At 39.0% G+C, this 18449-nt stretch overlaps 1 protein-coding gene across 2 annotated transcripts; it reads right to left on the bottom strand.

Annotated features, from left to right (window-relative positions):
- Nucleotides 1-659: 659 nt before the first annotated feature.
- Nucleotides 660-17757, bottom strand: sf3b1 (splicing factor 3b subunit 1). Of its 2 annotated transcripts, XM_022243315.2 has the most exons (22): nucleotides 17602-17757; nucleotides 14444-14643; nucleotides 13898-13990; nucleotides 12981-13098; nucleotides 10747-10820; nucleotides 10439-10606; nucleotides 10028-10283; nucleotides 9503-9718; nucleotides 9156-9274; nucleotides 8757-8954; nucleotides 8262-8543; nucleotides 7712-8069; nucleotides 7315-7460; nucleotides 6960-7106; nucleotides 6557-6682; nucleotides 6143-6364; nucleotides 5749-5931; nucleotides 5478-5656; nucleotides 5051-5236; nucleotides 4020-4292; nucleotides 3484-3700; nucleotides 660-2619 (listed from the first exon to the last, which is right to left on the bottom strand). In XM_022243315.2, exons 1-22 carry the CDS (start codon nucleotides 17624-17626, stop codon nucleotides 2461-2463), a joined length of 3945 nt encoding a protein of 1314 aa, XP_022099007.1. In that variant the 5' UTR covers nucleotides 17627-17757; the 3' UTR covers nucleotides 660-2460. The 2 variants fall into 2 exon arrangements, with proteins under 2 accessions (XP_022099007.1, XP_087003830.1); XM_087147704.1 differs by lacking the exons at nucleotides 12981-13098; nucleotides 13898-13990; nucleotides 14444-14643; nucleotides 17602-17757 and adding an exon at nucleotides 12196-12956.
- Between the last annotated feature and the right edge of the window lie 692 nt (nucleotides 17758-18449).

The following is an 18449-nucleotide window of genomic DNA, read 5'->3' on the forward strand; positions in this document are numbered from 1 at the left end:
TTCAGTTTCGCTATTCTTAATGCAGCTAGTCAAAAATACACCGAAAATTTAAAAGTTGAGAACACTACAGCAAATCTACATATACCAGTTAGCATCCGCTAACATTTACCCATTTTAATCAATTTAAATCACGCCAATCAACACGCCCAATTTCTAATTCCCTATGTCCCACGCGGCATCGGTGAAAGGTACTCTTGTCCCCTCTCTCTAAAATCCTCCATGATAACACCATGGCAAGTTTGGAGTTTAAGTTCTTCACATTTGGCGGTTTGAAATGTTCAGGTTCATGCACGTCGATCAAACTAAAACAAAACTAATCGGGAGAATTAACGACGAATTAATTAACATGTACATGTATGTAAAAATTAGTCGGAAGCCACCGCTATGGGAATCACACATCAAGCGCTTTTTTGACCAGTGCCAACACGTTCTGAAATTCGCACGAAGTCAGCAGGTTAAATTAAGTGCGAAATTTGTTTAGAAAACACAGGGGTTGGGGGAGATTAAAAAAATTTAAATATGAAATATAAAAACCAACACCATGGGCGTGAAATCCGGGAGGGCGGTGTTGTGAAGTATTACGGTCTTAACTACAGAACAATACATTTAAACATGTACCCAAAACTCATGAAAAAAAATATCAAAGGAACCTTATTACATCTATTTACAGATATGAAGGTTTTATTGAATAAAATGCAAGTTTCCATAAAGCTCAACCGTGGTTTCTAGCTCTACAATAGCTCTACCTGCAATGCACATATCATACGGTAAAGATAAAGGCAAATATTAATTTTGGAAAAGTGAGGAATTCTGTATTGAATGGAAAAAAATTCTTTCAGGCATTTTTAGCCCCTTTTCAATAGTGACGCAAATATGGTAATGTCATACGTGATGGAAAAAATGTATTCCAAGATAACACCAACTATAAACAGATTTCCAGTCCAAATACACCTTGAAACAATATCAGTACATATACCACAAGGGCAAGAAAGAAATGATCATTCCGTGACTAAATTCTACTTGAAAACAAATGTCCATTTGAAGTTCTGATTTTTTTCTAGGATGTATCAGGAAATATGGTCCTGCGCACTACACAACACCTTTTTAGCACACCAAACATTTTCAATAATCAGTATAAACCAACTGACTTATCTGTCAGCTAGATTTAAAGCATTACAGTAAAGATAATAGCATACCCTCGTGCATTTCTTACACAGAGTACATGTAAATAACTCTTAGACTTATGGGGTGTTGTGACTTGCCGAACTGCATATTCATTTTAAGCTTTCAAATGCAGGTAAAGTGCCAGAATGGGATATTACCAAAGTAATGGGGTCTCCTCAGGTTAGTTTAGATAATACATCTATAAACATAGACAAAGATGTTACATCACTTGGATGCATTATCAATAAGCAAGGTACATGTACATGTACATGTATATGAATCACATATGCCCTTACTCCACTTCTATGCAAATGTTAAAGTCTACCTAAGGATGCAGAACAGAATGGATTCAGTCTGCTCAGGGAGATAAATCACCAGAATGGAATAATTTTTTTCAGTCAGAACAAAATATTACCTCTTCTCCAAGACTAAAAAACCAAATTCTTCATTCAAAGCCTTCTATTTACAAAAGCAACTGTTCAACTAAGGTCTGATGGTAGAATTTCTTGTAAATCCATTATCATGTGGATAATTAACAGAAACTTCTACTTCATTGTTAAAACTAACAAAGTGATAATCAAAATACTATCAGTTGTTGAAATCTCCTATTCCAGAAAACCAAAACATTTATGCTTACACAACTTCCCAATATAGTTTGTAAGACTTCCAACGAATGTATGTACATAGGATAATGATCCATTCTCTCACTTTATACATTCACTCCTTCTCTGGCTTTTTAACAGATTTATCAAGCTAAAGCTAGCTACCCTAGCCTTTTAACAAATAGGCTTTCTGTTGTAATAAGGTTTAAAGAGAATTTGACAAGTGGTTACAACTGATAAGAAAGCAACTATCTGTATTAGTAATTATGATTTTTCTTGCCCACTAAGTTGGAAAATTTTTATCATTTTTTGAACAGCCTTGTCTTAACATCTGCCAGAAATGTGGAAATTTATGCCATTTGATTTCAATTAAAAGTCAACTGAATACAAGCTACTATGGTAGTCGAATTTGGTAACATTCAAGTCAATGCACACTAAAAACAACAATTCCTGTTGAATGTAAAGTTCCATTCTCACATTAACACATACAATGCACTGTTTAGATCAACAAGTGTACAACCAATAGAAAATAAGTACCGGTAGTCCAATCCTGACAGGTTGAACGAAGTATCTGGGTTATACATGTAATTTGTTAATTGGCTGTTAACATGACAAGGTATAAGGGTGAGATCTTAACGTAATATGATGGAGAGTTAACTTCGAACGTGGAAAGAACCTGACAATCCAAGGCAATTCATAAGAAATACTCCAGCTCATATCTCACATACTGATTCTTCTCATCATTGGGAACCCGTGGATAGCCAGCTACCAGTGAATCCTGTGCACCAATGTACAATGTATTGTAGATCTTCCAATACACATCACGTACCTTCCTTGCTGGGTGGAACAGACCCTGCAAATATAATAGAACGCCAGATACTTGTAATCAGGTGGATGTGTAAAGATTAGAAAGCAAGACACTTGTAATCAGGTGGATGTGTAAAGATTAAAAATTTGTTTAAAACTGTCAGTACACTGAACAAGGTGAGATTGACCAATGATAAAAAAAAAACTGAAAGCAGTTGAAAAAAAGGCTGAAGAACTGATAATCTCCTGTACTTTTGTACACAGCCAGTCTGGAAAAAAAGCTGAAATTTAAAACAAAAACTGAAATCAGCTAAAAAGCTGAAAAATCTCACCCCTAACTAACAATAGCCAAGGTTGGACGTCTTTACTACACTTCAACTAACTGTTTCGGATCTATTCATCATGCATAATGCACAGTAACTTCTAGTCTGGTTTCCAGGCTAGATTAAAAGAAACCAAACCCTATGTAAGCAATCTCTGATACACCAGGGAGCCAGCCCACTTTATAAGTCTCCACGTGAGAAGCAGCTTTGGGATATTTATGATGGAAGCATGAGACTGATATATTTTTGTACCGAGGCTTCATGTAATTCTGTTCATATTAAATATGGGAATGGAAGTTCAGCTACCTCTACATGGTGAAAGTGTGAAAACAAGCGGTAAAAAGTTTATGGCGAGAGGGATTGATACCCTGGATGTTAGACCCAATGTAATCAAGATGTCATCCAACTCGGGCTACCAGAAACACGGTTTTAAATACCATAGTTGGTCCCAATTCTGTTCAGATGCCTATACATGCTACCCAACTCTCAACTTAATTGTTACTAGTCAATTTACATGTGGACATCTCATAATTGATTGGTTAGAACAAAACTGCTCCTCCCAGCTTCTGCTTTTGAACCATATGTACCTGCAATGCATACTGTAGCATCTTGTTGGCACCGAGACCAACTCTCATTCCTTCAATTGCATCCATCACTGCCTGGATGACATGAGGTGATGTCTCAAAGATGTTGGGCCAGACAAAGTTGAGAAGGTGAACGAGGGCATCTTCACAGCCGAAACCAAATACACCGAGTGACATATGCTTAATGGCAGCACAGGCTGTCTGACGATGGACCAAGTCTCTGAGTGAATACAATATAATCAAGTGAGAAAAGTCAAAGAAGTATACCATCAAGAGATGGCGTGCAAGGAGCACTTGTTGTTTGTGCAAGATACATGTACATCATCCCGTGACTAGGTTTCAGTGGTTATGCTTTCCCTCACTGCCCACAAGAAGTCAAGTAGACACTGTAGTGCTCATTAATAACTGCTTGACTTCCTTTGGATTAGCCCAAGTGGAAAAATTGGAACTCATTCACACAACATGAAAACCAGATTCAGATTCACACAGTCAACCAGTCAAGTGGATATAAAACATATAAACCTGATCAAGAAATATACCTGTCCATTAGAGCATCTTCCAGCAATGGTGTCACAGCATAGATGTAATCTTTGCCCATTTCACCAATGTACTCGAACAGGAAAGACAGTGATTTCAGTACACCATTCTGTACATTCAGCTCAGGTACTCGATATTCATTCATTAGAGCTGGTAGAACAGTAAATGGTGAGCACGTCTCTGCTACAATGGCAATAGCAACTGTGGTACAGACACGATTCTGGCGTTCCTGGACCTTCAGATTGTTGAGAAGAGTGGCCAGGACATCATGTGGACTGAAAAGGAAATAGACATATTTGAAGAAACTCAATATACATGTACACATCAAAGCCTTATGACCTCATTAGGGAGCGATCCAGAAGGGGGCCCAGGGGTTTTGCGCAGTAAACCTGGAGGTTTTTGAGGTTCGGCTGCAAGAATGGCTCTTGAATATACATGCATAAACCTTGAGCTGCAGGTCAACTTCACACGCATGAATGGTCTCAGGATGAAGCTTTTGGTGCAGGGAACAACAGAGCTACAGCAGATAATGACAGATGGTGGCTGCTATTAGGGATTATAAGATTAAAGGATTAAAGGTGTTTACTTGTCTTGGGAAGGCAGGTATCTAATTACAAGTAGGATTACTAGGAGATTATCTTGAGGCTTAAATTATTCTTTTGTCTGTGCATTGGGGTCATCTGCGTGGGGGTTAATCAAAAGTGTTCCTCTACCGAGGCTGGCCGATGTGCGCTGACCTGTGGATAATGAGCTCATTATAGTACGATGAGAGAAACCTCGAAAAACCCAGTGGCCCCGCGAGGTTTACCGTGCAAAACCTCCGGGGCCCCTTCTGGATCGCTCCCTTATTTGTCAACAGATTAAAAAACGTTATAAAGTTTACTCCTTTTGGCTAGATCTTATCAGGCACTATGTAACATTTGTACTGTAGTCACGCTGCTATTGAGTGATGATTTCTTTGAGCTGTCTTAGTATGGCAGAGATTTTAGCATTTTCTTGAGGTACTGACTATGACTACTATGAGGACGCTTACCCAATAGCCTTTGCAATGTAGCCAAAAGTATTGACTGTGGCTCTTCTGATGGCTTTCTTGTGGGCCTTGAGAAGTTCTAGAAGCTCAAAGCAAATCCTCATCCATTCTCTGGCTGACACATACTCCGCACCTCGATCAGCAATACGACCAACCAAATCAATGCAATTCTCCTGCACCTTCTCATGTCTGTAAAGATGAAGACAGTAACCACAAAACATTGAACGTTATCTACAAGGTCATCACATAACTTCTATGACCACTTTTAAGGAAGAGGTAAACCACTGAACGTTATCTACACGTCATCACATAACTTCTATGACCACTTTTAAGGAAGAGATAAATCCCATGGAAACTTTAAAGGTTTTGTTTTTCTACTTAAAAATATGATCACAAATAAAGCATCCTACAAAATATATTTTGTTCTTACCTGTTTTTGAGGATTGGTGTCAATCTTGGCAGCAGATCTTTAATTGGTGGAGTCATCTTATGCATACCAATGACATTGACAATGGACTTGAGAGCTCCTAGAATGCTTCCTAGCACTTCTGGGTATTCTTCACCAAGATACTCATACAGGACAACACCAAGATGCCCCATCAACTTCTCCTACAAGGTGAAAACATAGCATGTGTCACAAACATGTGGGATCAATGGATAATTTGTGTGAATATTTTTCAAGGAATATCATTTTTCTTTACCTCTTGGCATGTCCTCATGACGACTGCGATTCTGGAGATGAGATCAGCAGCTTGCTGACGAACTTTAGCAGCCTTGTTGTTGAGACGCCAGAGGATGGTACCACAAATCTGTGGTAGGTAAGGCTTGACTCGCTTACCCAGAGCATTCACAACAGTACCAAAGCCATTCAACATCACAGAGTCCTGAAACAGAACAGAAATCAATGAAGGTCACAGATTTTTTTTCATGAAACTGGCTTCCCTAATGTCCGAAAATACAAGACTGATTCCATCTAGATGAGCAACAAGATTAGAATAAAAAGCACCTGTTTCATGTTCAAGTAGTTGGAAATTGATCCAGAAACTTACAATTTAATCCTACAGTCCTGCTATGCTGTAAAAATATCAGACTTACCTCTGTGGTTTGTTCTTGAAAGGCATACAGGATACCATCAATGAGTTGTTCTTCAAGCCTTGAATCAATGTCTGCTGCTCCTAAGTTGCCCATTATCTTTTCAATGGTCTCCATCACCATCTTACGATACTGTTCTGCTTCATCTTTCAGATCATCAACAATGCGGCCAATAATCTCAGCAGCTCCGACCTTATTGGCCAACTCCACAGTGGTATCTACCAGCTAATGACAGAAAAACAGAAATCATGAACATTATAAAAAAAACACTGCCTGAGGCAATCTACTGACATCTCTTCATCAACCCATGATCACTGTCAATGATGTGGCTGAATATAACAGTTGCTCTATTTTTATTGACAAGTTCAATAGTTACATCCACAGGTTTATCAATCTAAGCCTTGAATTGTCTCTTACCTGTCTGTAATTACGCCTATCAAGAGCCATTCGATGCTGCCAGAAGTGTTTGAAGAAGGATGGAAGGACTTCATCTCGAATATACTGAGCTTCTACACCATCGGTTGCACAACACTGCTTTACCACCTACAGTCAAAAAACACCACAATATATAAAGTTATCTTCAAACAAAATTCTGTATTTGTAATTATACTCAACTCTTTCACAATAACATGCAGTCAACTTAAGAAATCTGTAGAGGCTGACACCAGATAAATGGTATCCTCAAACCAGATGGACACCAAGTCAGACACATACCACATGCACAGTTCAATCAATACCTAGACACAAGTACATGTACATGAAAGAGATTACAAACGCCGCTTTGATTCTAAGGCAGTGTGTCAAATATATGAATGTATACCTTGAGCACGATCTTCTTCATCTCTTCATCAGGAGACTGGAATTCACGGATGAGAATCAACATGACTTCCCTGGTGTAGTAGTTGGCATACTCAGGATCCATCAATGGGATCAGGTATCCAATAGCCTTCAAGAACGCAGCAAGACCCTGACAGAAACAATACATCCAAATACGTAGTTACAGTCACCAACTAAATAAAATCAAAGACCGAATATCCAATTTCAACAAGTTCTGATAACTAATTATAATTTCATCACAAATATGTAATAATTGACTGAATAAATTTGAACACATTCTTAAAATTCTTGGCAATTAGATCCAACTGATGTTTAATGCCATCCTGCTATTTACTCACTTTTCCTCTGTGCTGCCTGATACCCTTCCAGAGAGGTTTCAGGACACTATCAAAGGACTCAATACCATACGGAGTAGCAGCTTCTGCAAGGGCAGCTAAGGCTAAGGCTGTGATGGTACGAACTTTCTGCTGCTCATCCACAAGTCCTGCATGCACAAAAAAATCACAAGTTTTTAAGTCCATACAAATATTTCCAATGGACTTGACCAACTTACCTAAAGGCCCCAACATTGTCAGTAAAAAAAAACAAACATTTGCCTTGCATTGTCAGTGCAGGCATTTATTCCCTCTTAGCTACTGATCAATATGTTCTAAAAATCTTGTCATTTCACTTGTCACTGAATCTTGATGGCATTCATACTGTAAGAAGCAATAGATTTGCTGTAAGATGTCTTACCATGCTCAATGATCTCCACCAGATTTCTCAGATGTGGTAGAATAGCGCATCCCATCAAGATGGCAATTTGCTGAACAATCTTGATCCCAGTGTGTCTAGCCTGCCAAGACTTCTTGCTTTTACACACAGCTTTTAAGAATGGTAGTAATGATGGGATACCCAAGGCTGAAGCTACCACAGCAAAGGCACGTGCTGTAGTGTTACGTACATACTCATCCAAGTTGTCAATATCAGGACGCATGGTTGAGATCATGGTAGCTAGTCCAGCAGCTTTAGCAAGGTTAGAGATAATCTCCCTACCTTCTACACGAGCATAGTAATCTTCATCAATCAACAGGGGTTCAATCACTACAAGGATCTAGAAAGAAATACATCATTATGATACTAACTGATTCTCTAATTGTTTATATGAACCCCAATAAATCTGGACATGTACAATTACCATGCAAGTCTAAAGGGGTCTGAGTAAACAGACACATAAGTCACGACCATACAGCGATTTGTCCTTGGGATACAATACATTATATGTCAATACATTTAATATTCTTACCTTGTGTACATATGGCCGCACTAGATCATCCAACTTGTAGAGAATACGGTCAATAACCTTGACCAATAGATGGCGCTCTTGATCCTCTAAGGTGGGAGACATCAACAATGGTAGGATTTGATTGAAGAGTGGTCCAGCATTGAATTCTCTGGCCTTATCAGTAATTTGGCGTAAGGCTGCTTTACGCATTGGCGGTGTTCCATTCTTGATCTTCAGCAGTAGCTTCATGATACGACGCTCCTTCTGTTCCTCTGCACTCAATGTGCTTTCATCAATGTCATTCTGAAAGAGGAAAAGGAATTCACTGAGATAATACTATGTTCATATGAACATATAACACTTGGATTCCGATTAAATAGCCATTTACCCTATGGAAATAAAAAAACAAGAACGTGTGACAGTTGCCACAAAATGCAAAAGATCAAATTAAAAGGCATTTAAAAATAAACTACACTTGCTCTATGCAAGTTGGCAGTTCAACCTTTACCAACTTACCAGGAGTTTGCCAAAGTACTGAGCATCGTCAGGTTTGAGGAATGGCAGATTACCAGGAGGTTGGGCTAAGCCAGGATCAACCATCTTATCATCAGTCTGCATGTGAAATCCACTCAGTCCACCCATAGGAGTAGGGGTAGATGTCAGTTTGCGAGCTGGAGTACGGATAGGAACATAGCCTGCTGGAGGTTGAAGTACCTGAAGAAGAAAGGGTCAAACAACAGGTTGGTGTCAGCTATGACAGGTGAACCTTGTATATTTTGATAAATATCTGTAGTTAGCCAATTGCCAGATATCCCTCACGTTACAGGATTACCTTAAATCTCCCAGTTTAGTTGATTTCCTGCACCATTATGCTAGTGACCTGAATTATATCTGTCAGGTTGAATCAAGAATTACCTTGTATCCCTCGGGAAACATAGAATCCAACTCGTCGTCACTCAGTGCTCTATTTCTCTCATCGATTTCCTTCTCCCATCTCCAAGCTTGCAGTTGTTCTGGTGTCATCATTCTCAGTGCTCAAAGAAGTAAAACAATCAACACTAGATCATTATGAAATAAATGCATTTCACACAGGTCCTAACTATGCTCAACATAACGATATCTTTGTGGCTAAATCTTCACCTTTGTAGTTACAGCCTCCCCTTTAATCCCCTTTGGAAGTTTTATCTACATTAACAAATGCTAATCTGACAATGCTGACATCATTTGTCTACTTGGAAATGGGTTAATGCTAAGCAACTTACCAGTCTGTGATGGTGTCTGCATCACCATAGCCTTTTGACCTACAGGTGTTGAAGTATTACCCACAACTGGTGTAGCACTGGGCGTCTGACTACCAGCTGGTGTCTCATCCCAACGAGATCGCCGCTTACTACCTGGAGTAGGAGTCTCTGAAGGAGCATCTCCCCCACGATCAGTGCGAGGAGTCTCCGCCCATCCACTTCCATGCCCAGGAGTTTCTAATTAAATTTGATACAGTGGAAGTCATTCAGAGATTTCTGAATTCAAAATTTAATTGGAAACAAATATAGCAAAGGAAAACTGTTACCATTGATGAGATAACAGGCTACTTGTTATCACTGGTAAAATCCAAAGACGTTTAATCACTTCCTCTCAAAACATACCACAGCAATCAGGAGTGTGGTTTCAATTCCAGATTTTCCTCAAAACCTATTGCTCTTTGTTTTTTATTTCATGCACCCATTCCAATAGGCACTCCTCAAAGAAAACAGTTAAACAATCAGAAGTTTGTTTTCAACTGAACTTACCTCTCTCAGTTCTAGGTGTTTCGTCCCATCTATTTCTACGTGCGCTTGGTGTTGCACTATGTCCTGGAGTAACATGTCCTGGAGTAGCATGTCCAGGGGTAGCATGACTAGGTGTCACATGACCAGGTGTCAGGTGTGCTGGTGTGTTTTCCCAAACTCGTGTACTAGCACTGGGTGTAGCTCCTGGTGTCTCGCTACCTTTGGCTCTGCCTGGTGTTTCATCCCAGCGACTGATTGACGGAGTTGAAGCTTGTTGCTACATAGGTAGATGTAACAACTTATTTAGTATGGTCATTGTAACAAAAATACAAAACCCCAAAAGGTCAGCAGACCAATTGAAGCTTCTTTCCACAGATAAATTCTCAACAACCAGGTTTCGATTCAGGAGACATTATATCAACATCAACTTACCTCTGCCTGTTCCCAACTACTTGTCTTCTTTTTGGGTGTGGCTCCTGGTGTTTCTTCTCCTACTTGATCCCAGCGACGACGTTTGACAGGTTTAGATGTCGGTTTAGTCTGCTGTACCTCAAGCTCACCCTTTTTGGCCTTTTCCTGCATCTGAAGACGAAGCCCAGCCTAGAAAACAGAGTAAATATCCTCACTTGTACATTACATGAACTCCCTCACTGACAGCAATGACAGAACCTTCAGCATCATATAGAGTGCAAATTTGTAACATAAAATGCATACTTATTTTAAGTGGTACAAACTGATACCTGCTCTTTTGTCATGGACTGTTCTCTTCGGATGTCAATGTAAGTCCTCTCCCCAGGATCAGGTGTTTTGCCACCTGCATGATAAGATGCGAATAGTCACACAGAGAGAAAGAAATAGAGAAAAGATGAGAAATACTGACACATTACACATGGAGTGTCTAAGGCTTCCCTTAATGCTGATGATTTGCTACAAGCTGAGGGAAAGGTTTATAAATTTCCTTGTGCATTTGTTTCTATTTTGATTGTACCTCCCACTGTATGTGAAAAATTATTTTGCAGAATTCAATTGTGTCAAGGTTAGTGACTTGTCTTCATCATTTGCATTGTGCCTTAGTAAAGAGCAAGGTGGTAACACACAAAAAAAGTACCAACCTCATTGGAAGATAAAGGTTCTACATGTAAGTGCTGAAGTTTTAAAGCATAATGAAAAATTTTACAAATGATGTGACTGTTTGCCCTGATTGGTGAAACTATCAGAAACTGTATGGAAATGGAGCAAGAGCTATATTTCCTTACTTTTCTGCCATACAGTCAAGAAAATCATGGCAACATCAGTCTTCTTTTCATACTTGAGCAATTCTAAATGGATGTACCTTGACCAACAATGTTGTGCATATTTGGTGTTTGTAATTACACATATAACGACACTGTGCACTCCTATGATATTTGTGTAATTGCTTTTTATTCATAGAAATTTCTTCCCTTAAGAATTATAGCACTGTTGTTCCCCATAAAAAGGTCAGCTTGATAACATACATCAGCATTTGGGAATATTTTTCAAGTTATGAGGTTCTGTCTGTTTTTTTCCATGGCTCTAAAGAATCTTTTGGGAAAATTCAAAGGAGCCAGGACAGCAGATCCAATATTGACGTGTAGTCAATCTCTCAACACCTGTAAAAACTAAACAGAAACATTATCAAATGCAATGGTAAATATTCTTCCATTTAAATTTCCCTATGTTACTTTTTCTAAAAACTAAACATCTCCATGTATAAGTTCATTTAAGTTCCCTTAATGTTACAAAATCTAGTCACAATTTAAATTATCAACATTGGTACCAATGAATCAGGTTGATGACATGCAGAATATTTCAACTATGTTTACTTTTATAGCTAAATCAAATCACGTAAGGAAATTAGTTTCTCCTGTAAACAGTCTTCATTGAAAAGAGTACAAAAAAGTACAAAAATAGTCATGCATTTTAATGCGCCTCAATATTTTAGAAGCTTTGTACCAAGACACCTATTCTGCATTTTTATCTTAAAAAGTAGATCAAGCCGAGCCAAAGTTTTAGGCAAAGTAATCAAAGTTGAAATATTCTACATCAGAGTAAATATAGAATTAACATCATTCATTTTGGACTTTTTTTTTTACAAAACTAGGGGTGATATATATTATTAATCAGGGAGTTGTTGATATACTCCCTGTACTCATACCCAAAATACGTACGGTTCAGCCTCCACTGGTTGTACGCTTGATGCTAACCATGGAATTCACGTCACTCGATGACTTCCTAAAAGTCAATCTTTTCAAGTATTCATATTATTAAGCAGGGCCGTAGTAGAGAACTTATAGGGATTTTTTTTATTGTCTTAACACACAAACACTAAACATATGTTATGTTTTTACAACAAAACTTCTAAATTACATATCCTTACAACACATACTGGTACATATCCCAAGACGGTTGATTTTCATTTATAATTCCTGTATGTTGCAGGTTAAAAAAACATTTTAATGACTATCAGAAGTCCAAGTCAACATTCATAACTTTCTTCCAAGCACTAAAAAATCAAACGCAGGACAAGGAACATACATTTCCCTGGTTATATTTTCAGGACTTCCCCAAGCTTTACATATTTATATCCAAATGGAATGCAGCCCTTTGCATCTAACTTCAGTCACACCAGATCACACTAGCTTGTGCCAATCAGAATGCACAGCATCTGTACAACTATAACAATCACATACAAATGACAAGACTCAGTCAAAGTCATCATGAAGCCAAAATAGAATATGTTGGATCAGATACAAAAAAATTGCTTTCCATTTAGAAATGTTAACAAGCCTGCTCCAAAACAAATCCAATAGATCAACTAATCACAAAATGTATCATTTTAAATGGATCTCTGAGAACTACATGTACTACTTACAAACCAGAACACAAAGTTCACAATTCAACGCAAGTCTTGGGCTTTTAAAAAAACACTAATTAGTTAGATTTGATGTCTTACCATCAGCAAAAGGATCATGTCTCGCTGGAGAGATAATCATCATCCTTCTACGGGCACGATATTCATCTTCACGTTCAGCAATCCTAGCTGCATTGTTACCAGCAAATGGGTCGTAATCCTTTCATGTAATAAAGAAATGGTGATTAAAAGGTTTTGTCAATTATATTAGAATGTGTGGTCTCTGGTCGACAGAAAAAAATACAAAATTTTAAGAAAAAAGCAAATGATTAACAAACTCAGAGTTCATGCATTTTAGATAAGACTTGATGCTTTGCATGACGGAGACAGACTAAAGAGCAGGCTTGCAGTAACACCATGTGGATAGATTTCTTTTGGAAGAGGCATGGTTCTGATAAGAACGGTTGAGTGTGTACTCGGCATTTCAACCAGTGTGCTCTGGTCATCCTCAAGAGTGGAGTGCCAGACTTCTGGTGAGCGCTGGTATATAAGTGCTGTGTTGGGATTAGCTTGGATGCCTGGAGCACTGAGGCATGAGACCGATGCTTGGCTGTGAGGTTGGTGATGAGTGGTGGACGATTCTCATGGTGTTACCCCAAGCCCTCTCTTGAGTTCATTCATTTTGTTCCACCAAAAACATGCGATGCTGGTCAGCCAAAAAAAAAACCCACAAATGCGGCATTGTGCCCAATCCCTTCCCAGATCTTTGGAAATCTGCCCCGCACTAGGAACCTTACGACACATCCTCAACACTTCAAGAAACATCTAGTCCAATTCAAATACTAATGACCAATTCCTGCCTGCCTGCCTAATCTTTCAGATTCCATAAAAAAATCCCAAAGTTGGAAACGTCTGTGTGGCTTCAGTTGAAAAGTATCCTATCATCCTTGACAATGGATTTACATAAAATTTATAAATTACAGGAGATATTTTACAAAAGAGACAATTACTGTACTCACCTTGGCTGCTTCCTGAGCTTCACTAAACAACGATGTTGGGGCTGTAATGCTGTTCTTATTCATCAAGGAATGACTGGTGTAATCATCTTCATCCTGTAAAACATTAATCAAAAATGAAATTAACAACGCCAGAACAAAAATGTGTAAAAAATTAATGAAAATTAAATAAAAACACACACTGCTTATAAATGTATTTCTTTGCTATAATGCTGGTATTTGGTTTACTTGATGCTTGTGGATTGCACCCAGTGCCAATGTGTCAGATTTCTGCTCACAGTGAAAAGAAGTATCCGAGAAAAAAAGTAAAAGCAAAACAACACAAATACCCAAACAACACCCTGACTGCTATTTGATTGGGAGAATAACAGATTTATATCATGTATGTCATTAGCCCTAGTCAAAAAATGATTTTTGTAAAAAGAAATGAAATCTCATTTCCGAAATTCTGCAAAATAAATTTTTCCCTTACACAAAACCAGTATGTAATGCCAAAAGAGACAGGCAATTTGGATCATATAATGGTAACTACAATCACTGTGCCAATACCTCATCTGCTTCATTGGCTGCGATGGAATAGTCATAGCCCTCAAATCGGCTACGGACACTTTTATCATAGATTTCTCTGTCAAAATGTCCTGATTCAGCAAATCCTGCAGCATCATCTTTCCCATTGGTTGCAGGTACTTCATCACGTTGACGAAGTGTTGCAGTACGCTGCTGTATCTCTTGAATTTGTCGCTCAATATCTGTGAGTACGAACAGGAAAAATGCTAGACATGTGCTAACTTTTGAAAGTTTTCTTTTATAACACTGTTAATGTTAAGGTTTGCATTCAAGGCTTTCTTCCCTTGCCGAGAAACTTCATAAACCAGCATATTTCCCAATTGTCATAGCAATAGAAGCCATCCATCATGTCCATGGACAGGCTGCAGCTGCGAAAATGTCCACTTCTGCAGTCAGCCATATCATTGTCAACAGTTGGTTTATCAATGAGTGGACAAAGAGTAAAAGAGTACAGCAAATTCAGTAGCTCGAGTGTTTGTGAGTTTCAAATTTCAGCAGAACTATATTAAAATCCCCAAGCAAATAACATGTTTTGTTTTCTGAAGATATTTTCTCAAGAATTATTTCCATTTCATCTATAAAATTTGAAACACTTTGACAAGTTGGCCTATAGATTAAACCTATTTTTTGTGTTGTCTTTTTGTGTGTAGTTTTTGATTTCCATAAAATGCGACTCAAAACTATTTTCAGAGCCAGATACATCGGATCTCAGTGTAATAGAGGGAATCCTTAATGTACAACATAACACTACCCCATCCCATCCCCGGGTTTGTTCGTGATTGAAACTTGAGTAGCACAGGACCAATTTGCATACAGCGAAATGGGTGTTAGTTCCCTTAGTCTTACTCCCTTGTTCTTGTTGATACAGAATCAGGTCAACTCGTACCCAGGTCAACTTGTACCTCCAAACTTCCACCCAAGTCAACTCATACCCAGGTCATCTCGTACCCACGTCAACTTGTACCCAGGACCACTCATACCCAGGACAACTCGTACTCCGTACATTAGAATAGCGCTGCAGCCGAACCGCAAAACAAAACCAAAAATCGTCGAACATTAATTGCCCTTTCGAACCGAACCGAACTGGTCAGTTTGGATGTTCGGTTTAATAATATTGGTAGCGCGCGGAATGCATGCAAAAAAACGTGATAAAAAAAGCAAACACAACGAAAAATGGATAACGAGTTGTGCCGCTCCGGTGCTCGGTACTTGTGCTATAACTTACGATGGCGCTGCATCACGCGATGGTTGTAAAAAGCATGTGTTGAGATTTCACTAACAATCAACTGACAACACGCAACATACGGCATTTTCGCTTCTTAATTCTCACTACACCCAATTATGCTTATGTATATTCAAACTTAGCATTACGTTTGCCAATTTCCAGCAGCCACGCCCTTACATTCCATATTTAGTCTTTGCAAGAAAAGCAGCCATTGGTAGGATTATCCACTGATGACAATAATACATCCAAGAGTACGAATTGACTCGGGTATGAATTGACTCAGGCACAAGTTGACTGGGATACGAGTTGACTGGGATACAAGTTGACTGGGGTACGAGTTGACCTGGGTATGAGTTGTCCCAGGTACAAGATGACCCAGATCCATTGATTTTTCTTTTACTTTTCTAGGAGAAAACTTCACACAAAGAACACTATGGAGCCGGGAGTATAGTGATATTGTCCAAAGTGTTTTAACTACTGGCTCATGTTAATTAAAATCATAAATCAAGTAAAGTGCATTTTTTATTACTGGGTACGAATTGTCCCGGGTATGAAGTGTCTCGGGTACGACTATAACATGTCCGGATACCATAAGCCTTATTGCAAATACTGAGTGGTTGAGTTTGCACAATGCCTTTTTACCATTCTGCAAAATCACCCATGCAGTATTTGCGATAAGGCTTATGTTGTAAACATGGTGCATGTCTAGCTCAGGTTGGACGACGTCTTCATTGCATTGTGCCTAACGTCCGGGGTATGAAAGTCCTCCTAATATGCAAAATTTTTTTCAACAGTTTTTTCTCACATATTTACCTGACGAAGACAGCTCAAAATGTTGTTCCCAAGTGTCTTGTATCCTGAATTCCATTTATGGTATGTTGAAATTACTAAATACGGCCGCAAACAATGTATTTTGCAGGAAATTCTGCGAAACTCTACACTTTTCGTTGCGATTCGCGATCTACATGTACATACAAGTTCACCTAGCACGGGTACTTGCACTAGCGTGACATGCATGGTAACCAAGTGCCCCCTACACATGCGCGGACGAGCTGTGGGTGTGATGAAGTTGCAGATCTGAATGGGCCTCCAAAGATACGGCTAAATCTATTGTCTGCGCCTCTCCACATATTTGTAATGGAGCGATGACCTAGACCTAGCTCTAGACAACATGCATAACTGACAGAATTTGGGTGCAGGCCGAGCTTGGAGGCCATTTCACGCATGCACAAATGCATACCACACGAACGTAGGTTGTTAACTAATCGCAATGGAAAGTGTGGAGTTTTGCAGAATTTCCTGCAAAATACGTTGTTCGCGGTCTAGACCCGTAAACAGGGCCCAAAGAATACTCCTCCGTAGTATACTAGGCCCTGTTCTGATTAATAGGGATTTCTTTCGAAAACTTTATCCGGGACATCCGGGGGCATAACTTAACATCCACTTAATTTTATGAGCTGAAATTGCACCGGTATGTTCACCAGTTATCCTGTAAAAAATCCACTAGGTTACTATTTGTAGAAGACTCGCCTTTTCCTCATTTGGAGGAAAAAACTGTTGCCTCTTTTGCCGTTTTCCCACTCCGGACGAAGTTTGCCCCACTTGAGAATGTGAGAAAAAACTGTTGAAAAAAATTTCGCATAGTACTAGTACTTAGTAGGAGGACTTCTATACCCTGGACGTTAGTCCCAATACAATCGTCCAACCGGTTAACCTGGGCTAGGGCTAGTGCATATCGTGTCCAGCACGTAACAATGTGCCACTGCCAGGTTTTTGTCCCTTATTTTGAGTACATTTTCAGCAATAAATCGTTATGAATGTTCTATACAGACTCCACATTTCGATGTACAACTATATGTACATAATGTTCATGATTTCTACTAAAATTAGGATAAAAACAGGCGACTTCACTCACTTTCCCGAGATTGGATGGCAGCCATGTTGACGAAATATGGCGAATTAATTAGAAACGTTACACACGTCGTAGGCGTCTCGCAGGCTAAACGCGTTATTATGTTTTTCGTTGTTCTTCATTGGTACCTTGCATTTCATGGCGAAAAGACGATACTCGTGAGGACTACCTGTAACCTATTTAACAGGCAATAAATTGGATAATTGAGAGTTTTGAATTTTTAAACGATACATATAGAACAAATTTTCAAATTTTCAACTTGTATCCAAATCTTATTTCCCTGTTTCATAGACTTTCAGGATAATTTATCCCCAACCTCCTTAAGGATATCGTTGAGAGGTTAAGTATCATGTGCCATTTGCAACAATTCTTGTTGTCAGCATTTTTCTTACGCTGCGTAGAAGGTCCGATCCTTATACTTGTTGGCTCCGACCGAGGAAAACAGTTAATACACCAGAACCTGTCTCGAATTTCTTACCAAGAAATAGAATTATAATCAAAAAGTTTGAGAGGGAAGCGATTATTTTTTATTCACGTTTTCCCCCGACTGCCGGACCGACCTCGCTAAAATTTATCTTTAAAAAAAATGTGAGACGCCCTGATGACCACGTGGTTCAAGTGTTTGCAGGTTTCCTCATGTATGATATTTTGTTGCATTTCTTAATGTGTCTGCTTGATACAGCTATGAACATGTACTGTGCAACCGTGGAACACAACTGACCAGGCAACACTGGCAGCAACCGTGGCAAGTGACGGTTTAGATAGCTGTTATGTTATGCCCCCCCCAAAAAAAAACACCCCAATATATGGAACTTTTTTCAGCTGTACCATTTTATTGTACTATGTTCATG

The sequence above is a fragment of the Acanthaster planci genome, linkage group LG17 (genome assembly GCF_054643075.1).
Source record: "Acanthaster planci isolate LZ-2023a linkage group LG17, COTS_SCS, whole genome shotgun sequence".
Taxonomy (NCBI): Eukaryota; Metazoa; Echinodermata; class Asteroidea; order Valvatida; family Acanthasteridae; genus Acanthaster; species Acanthaster planci.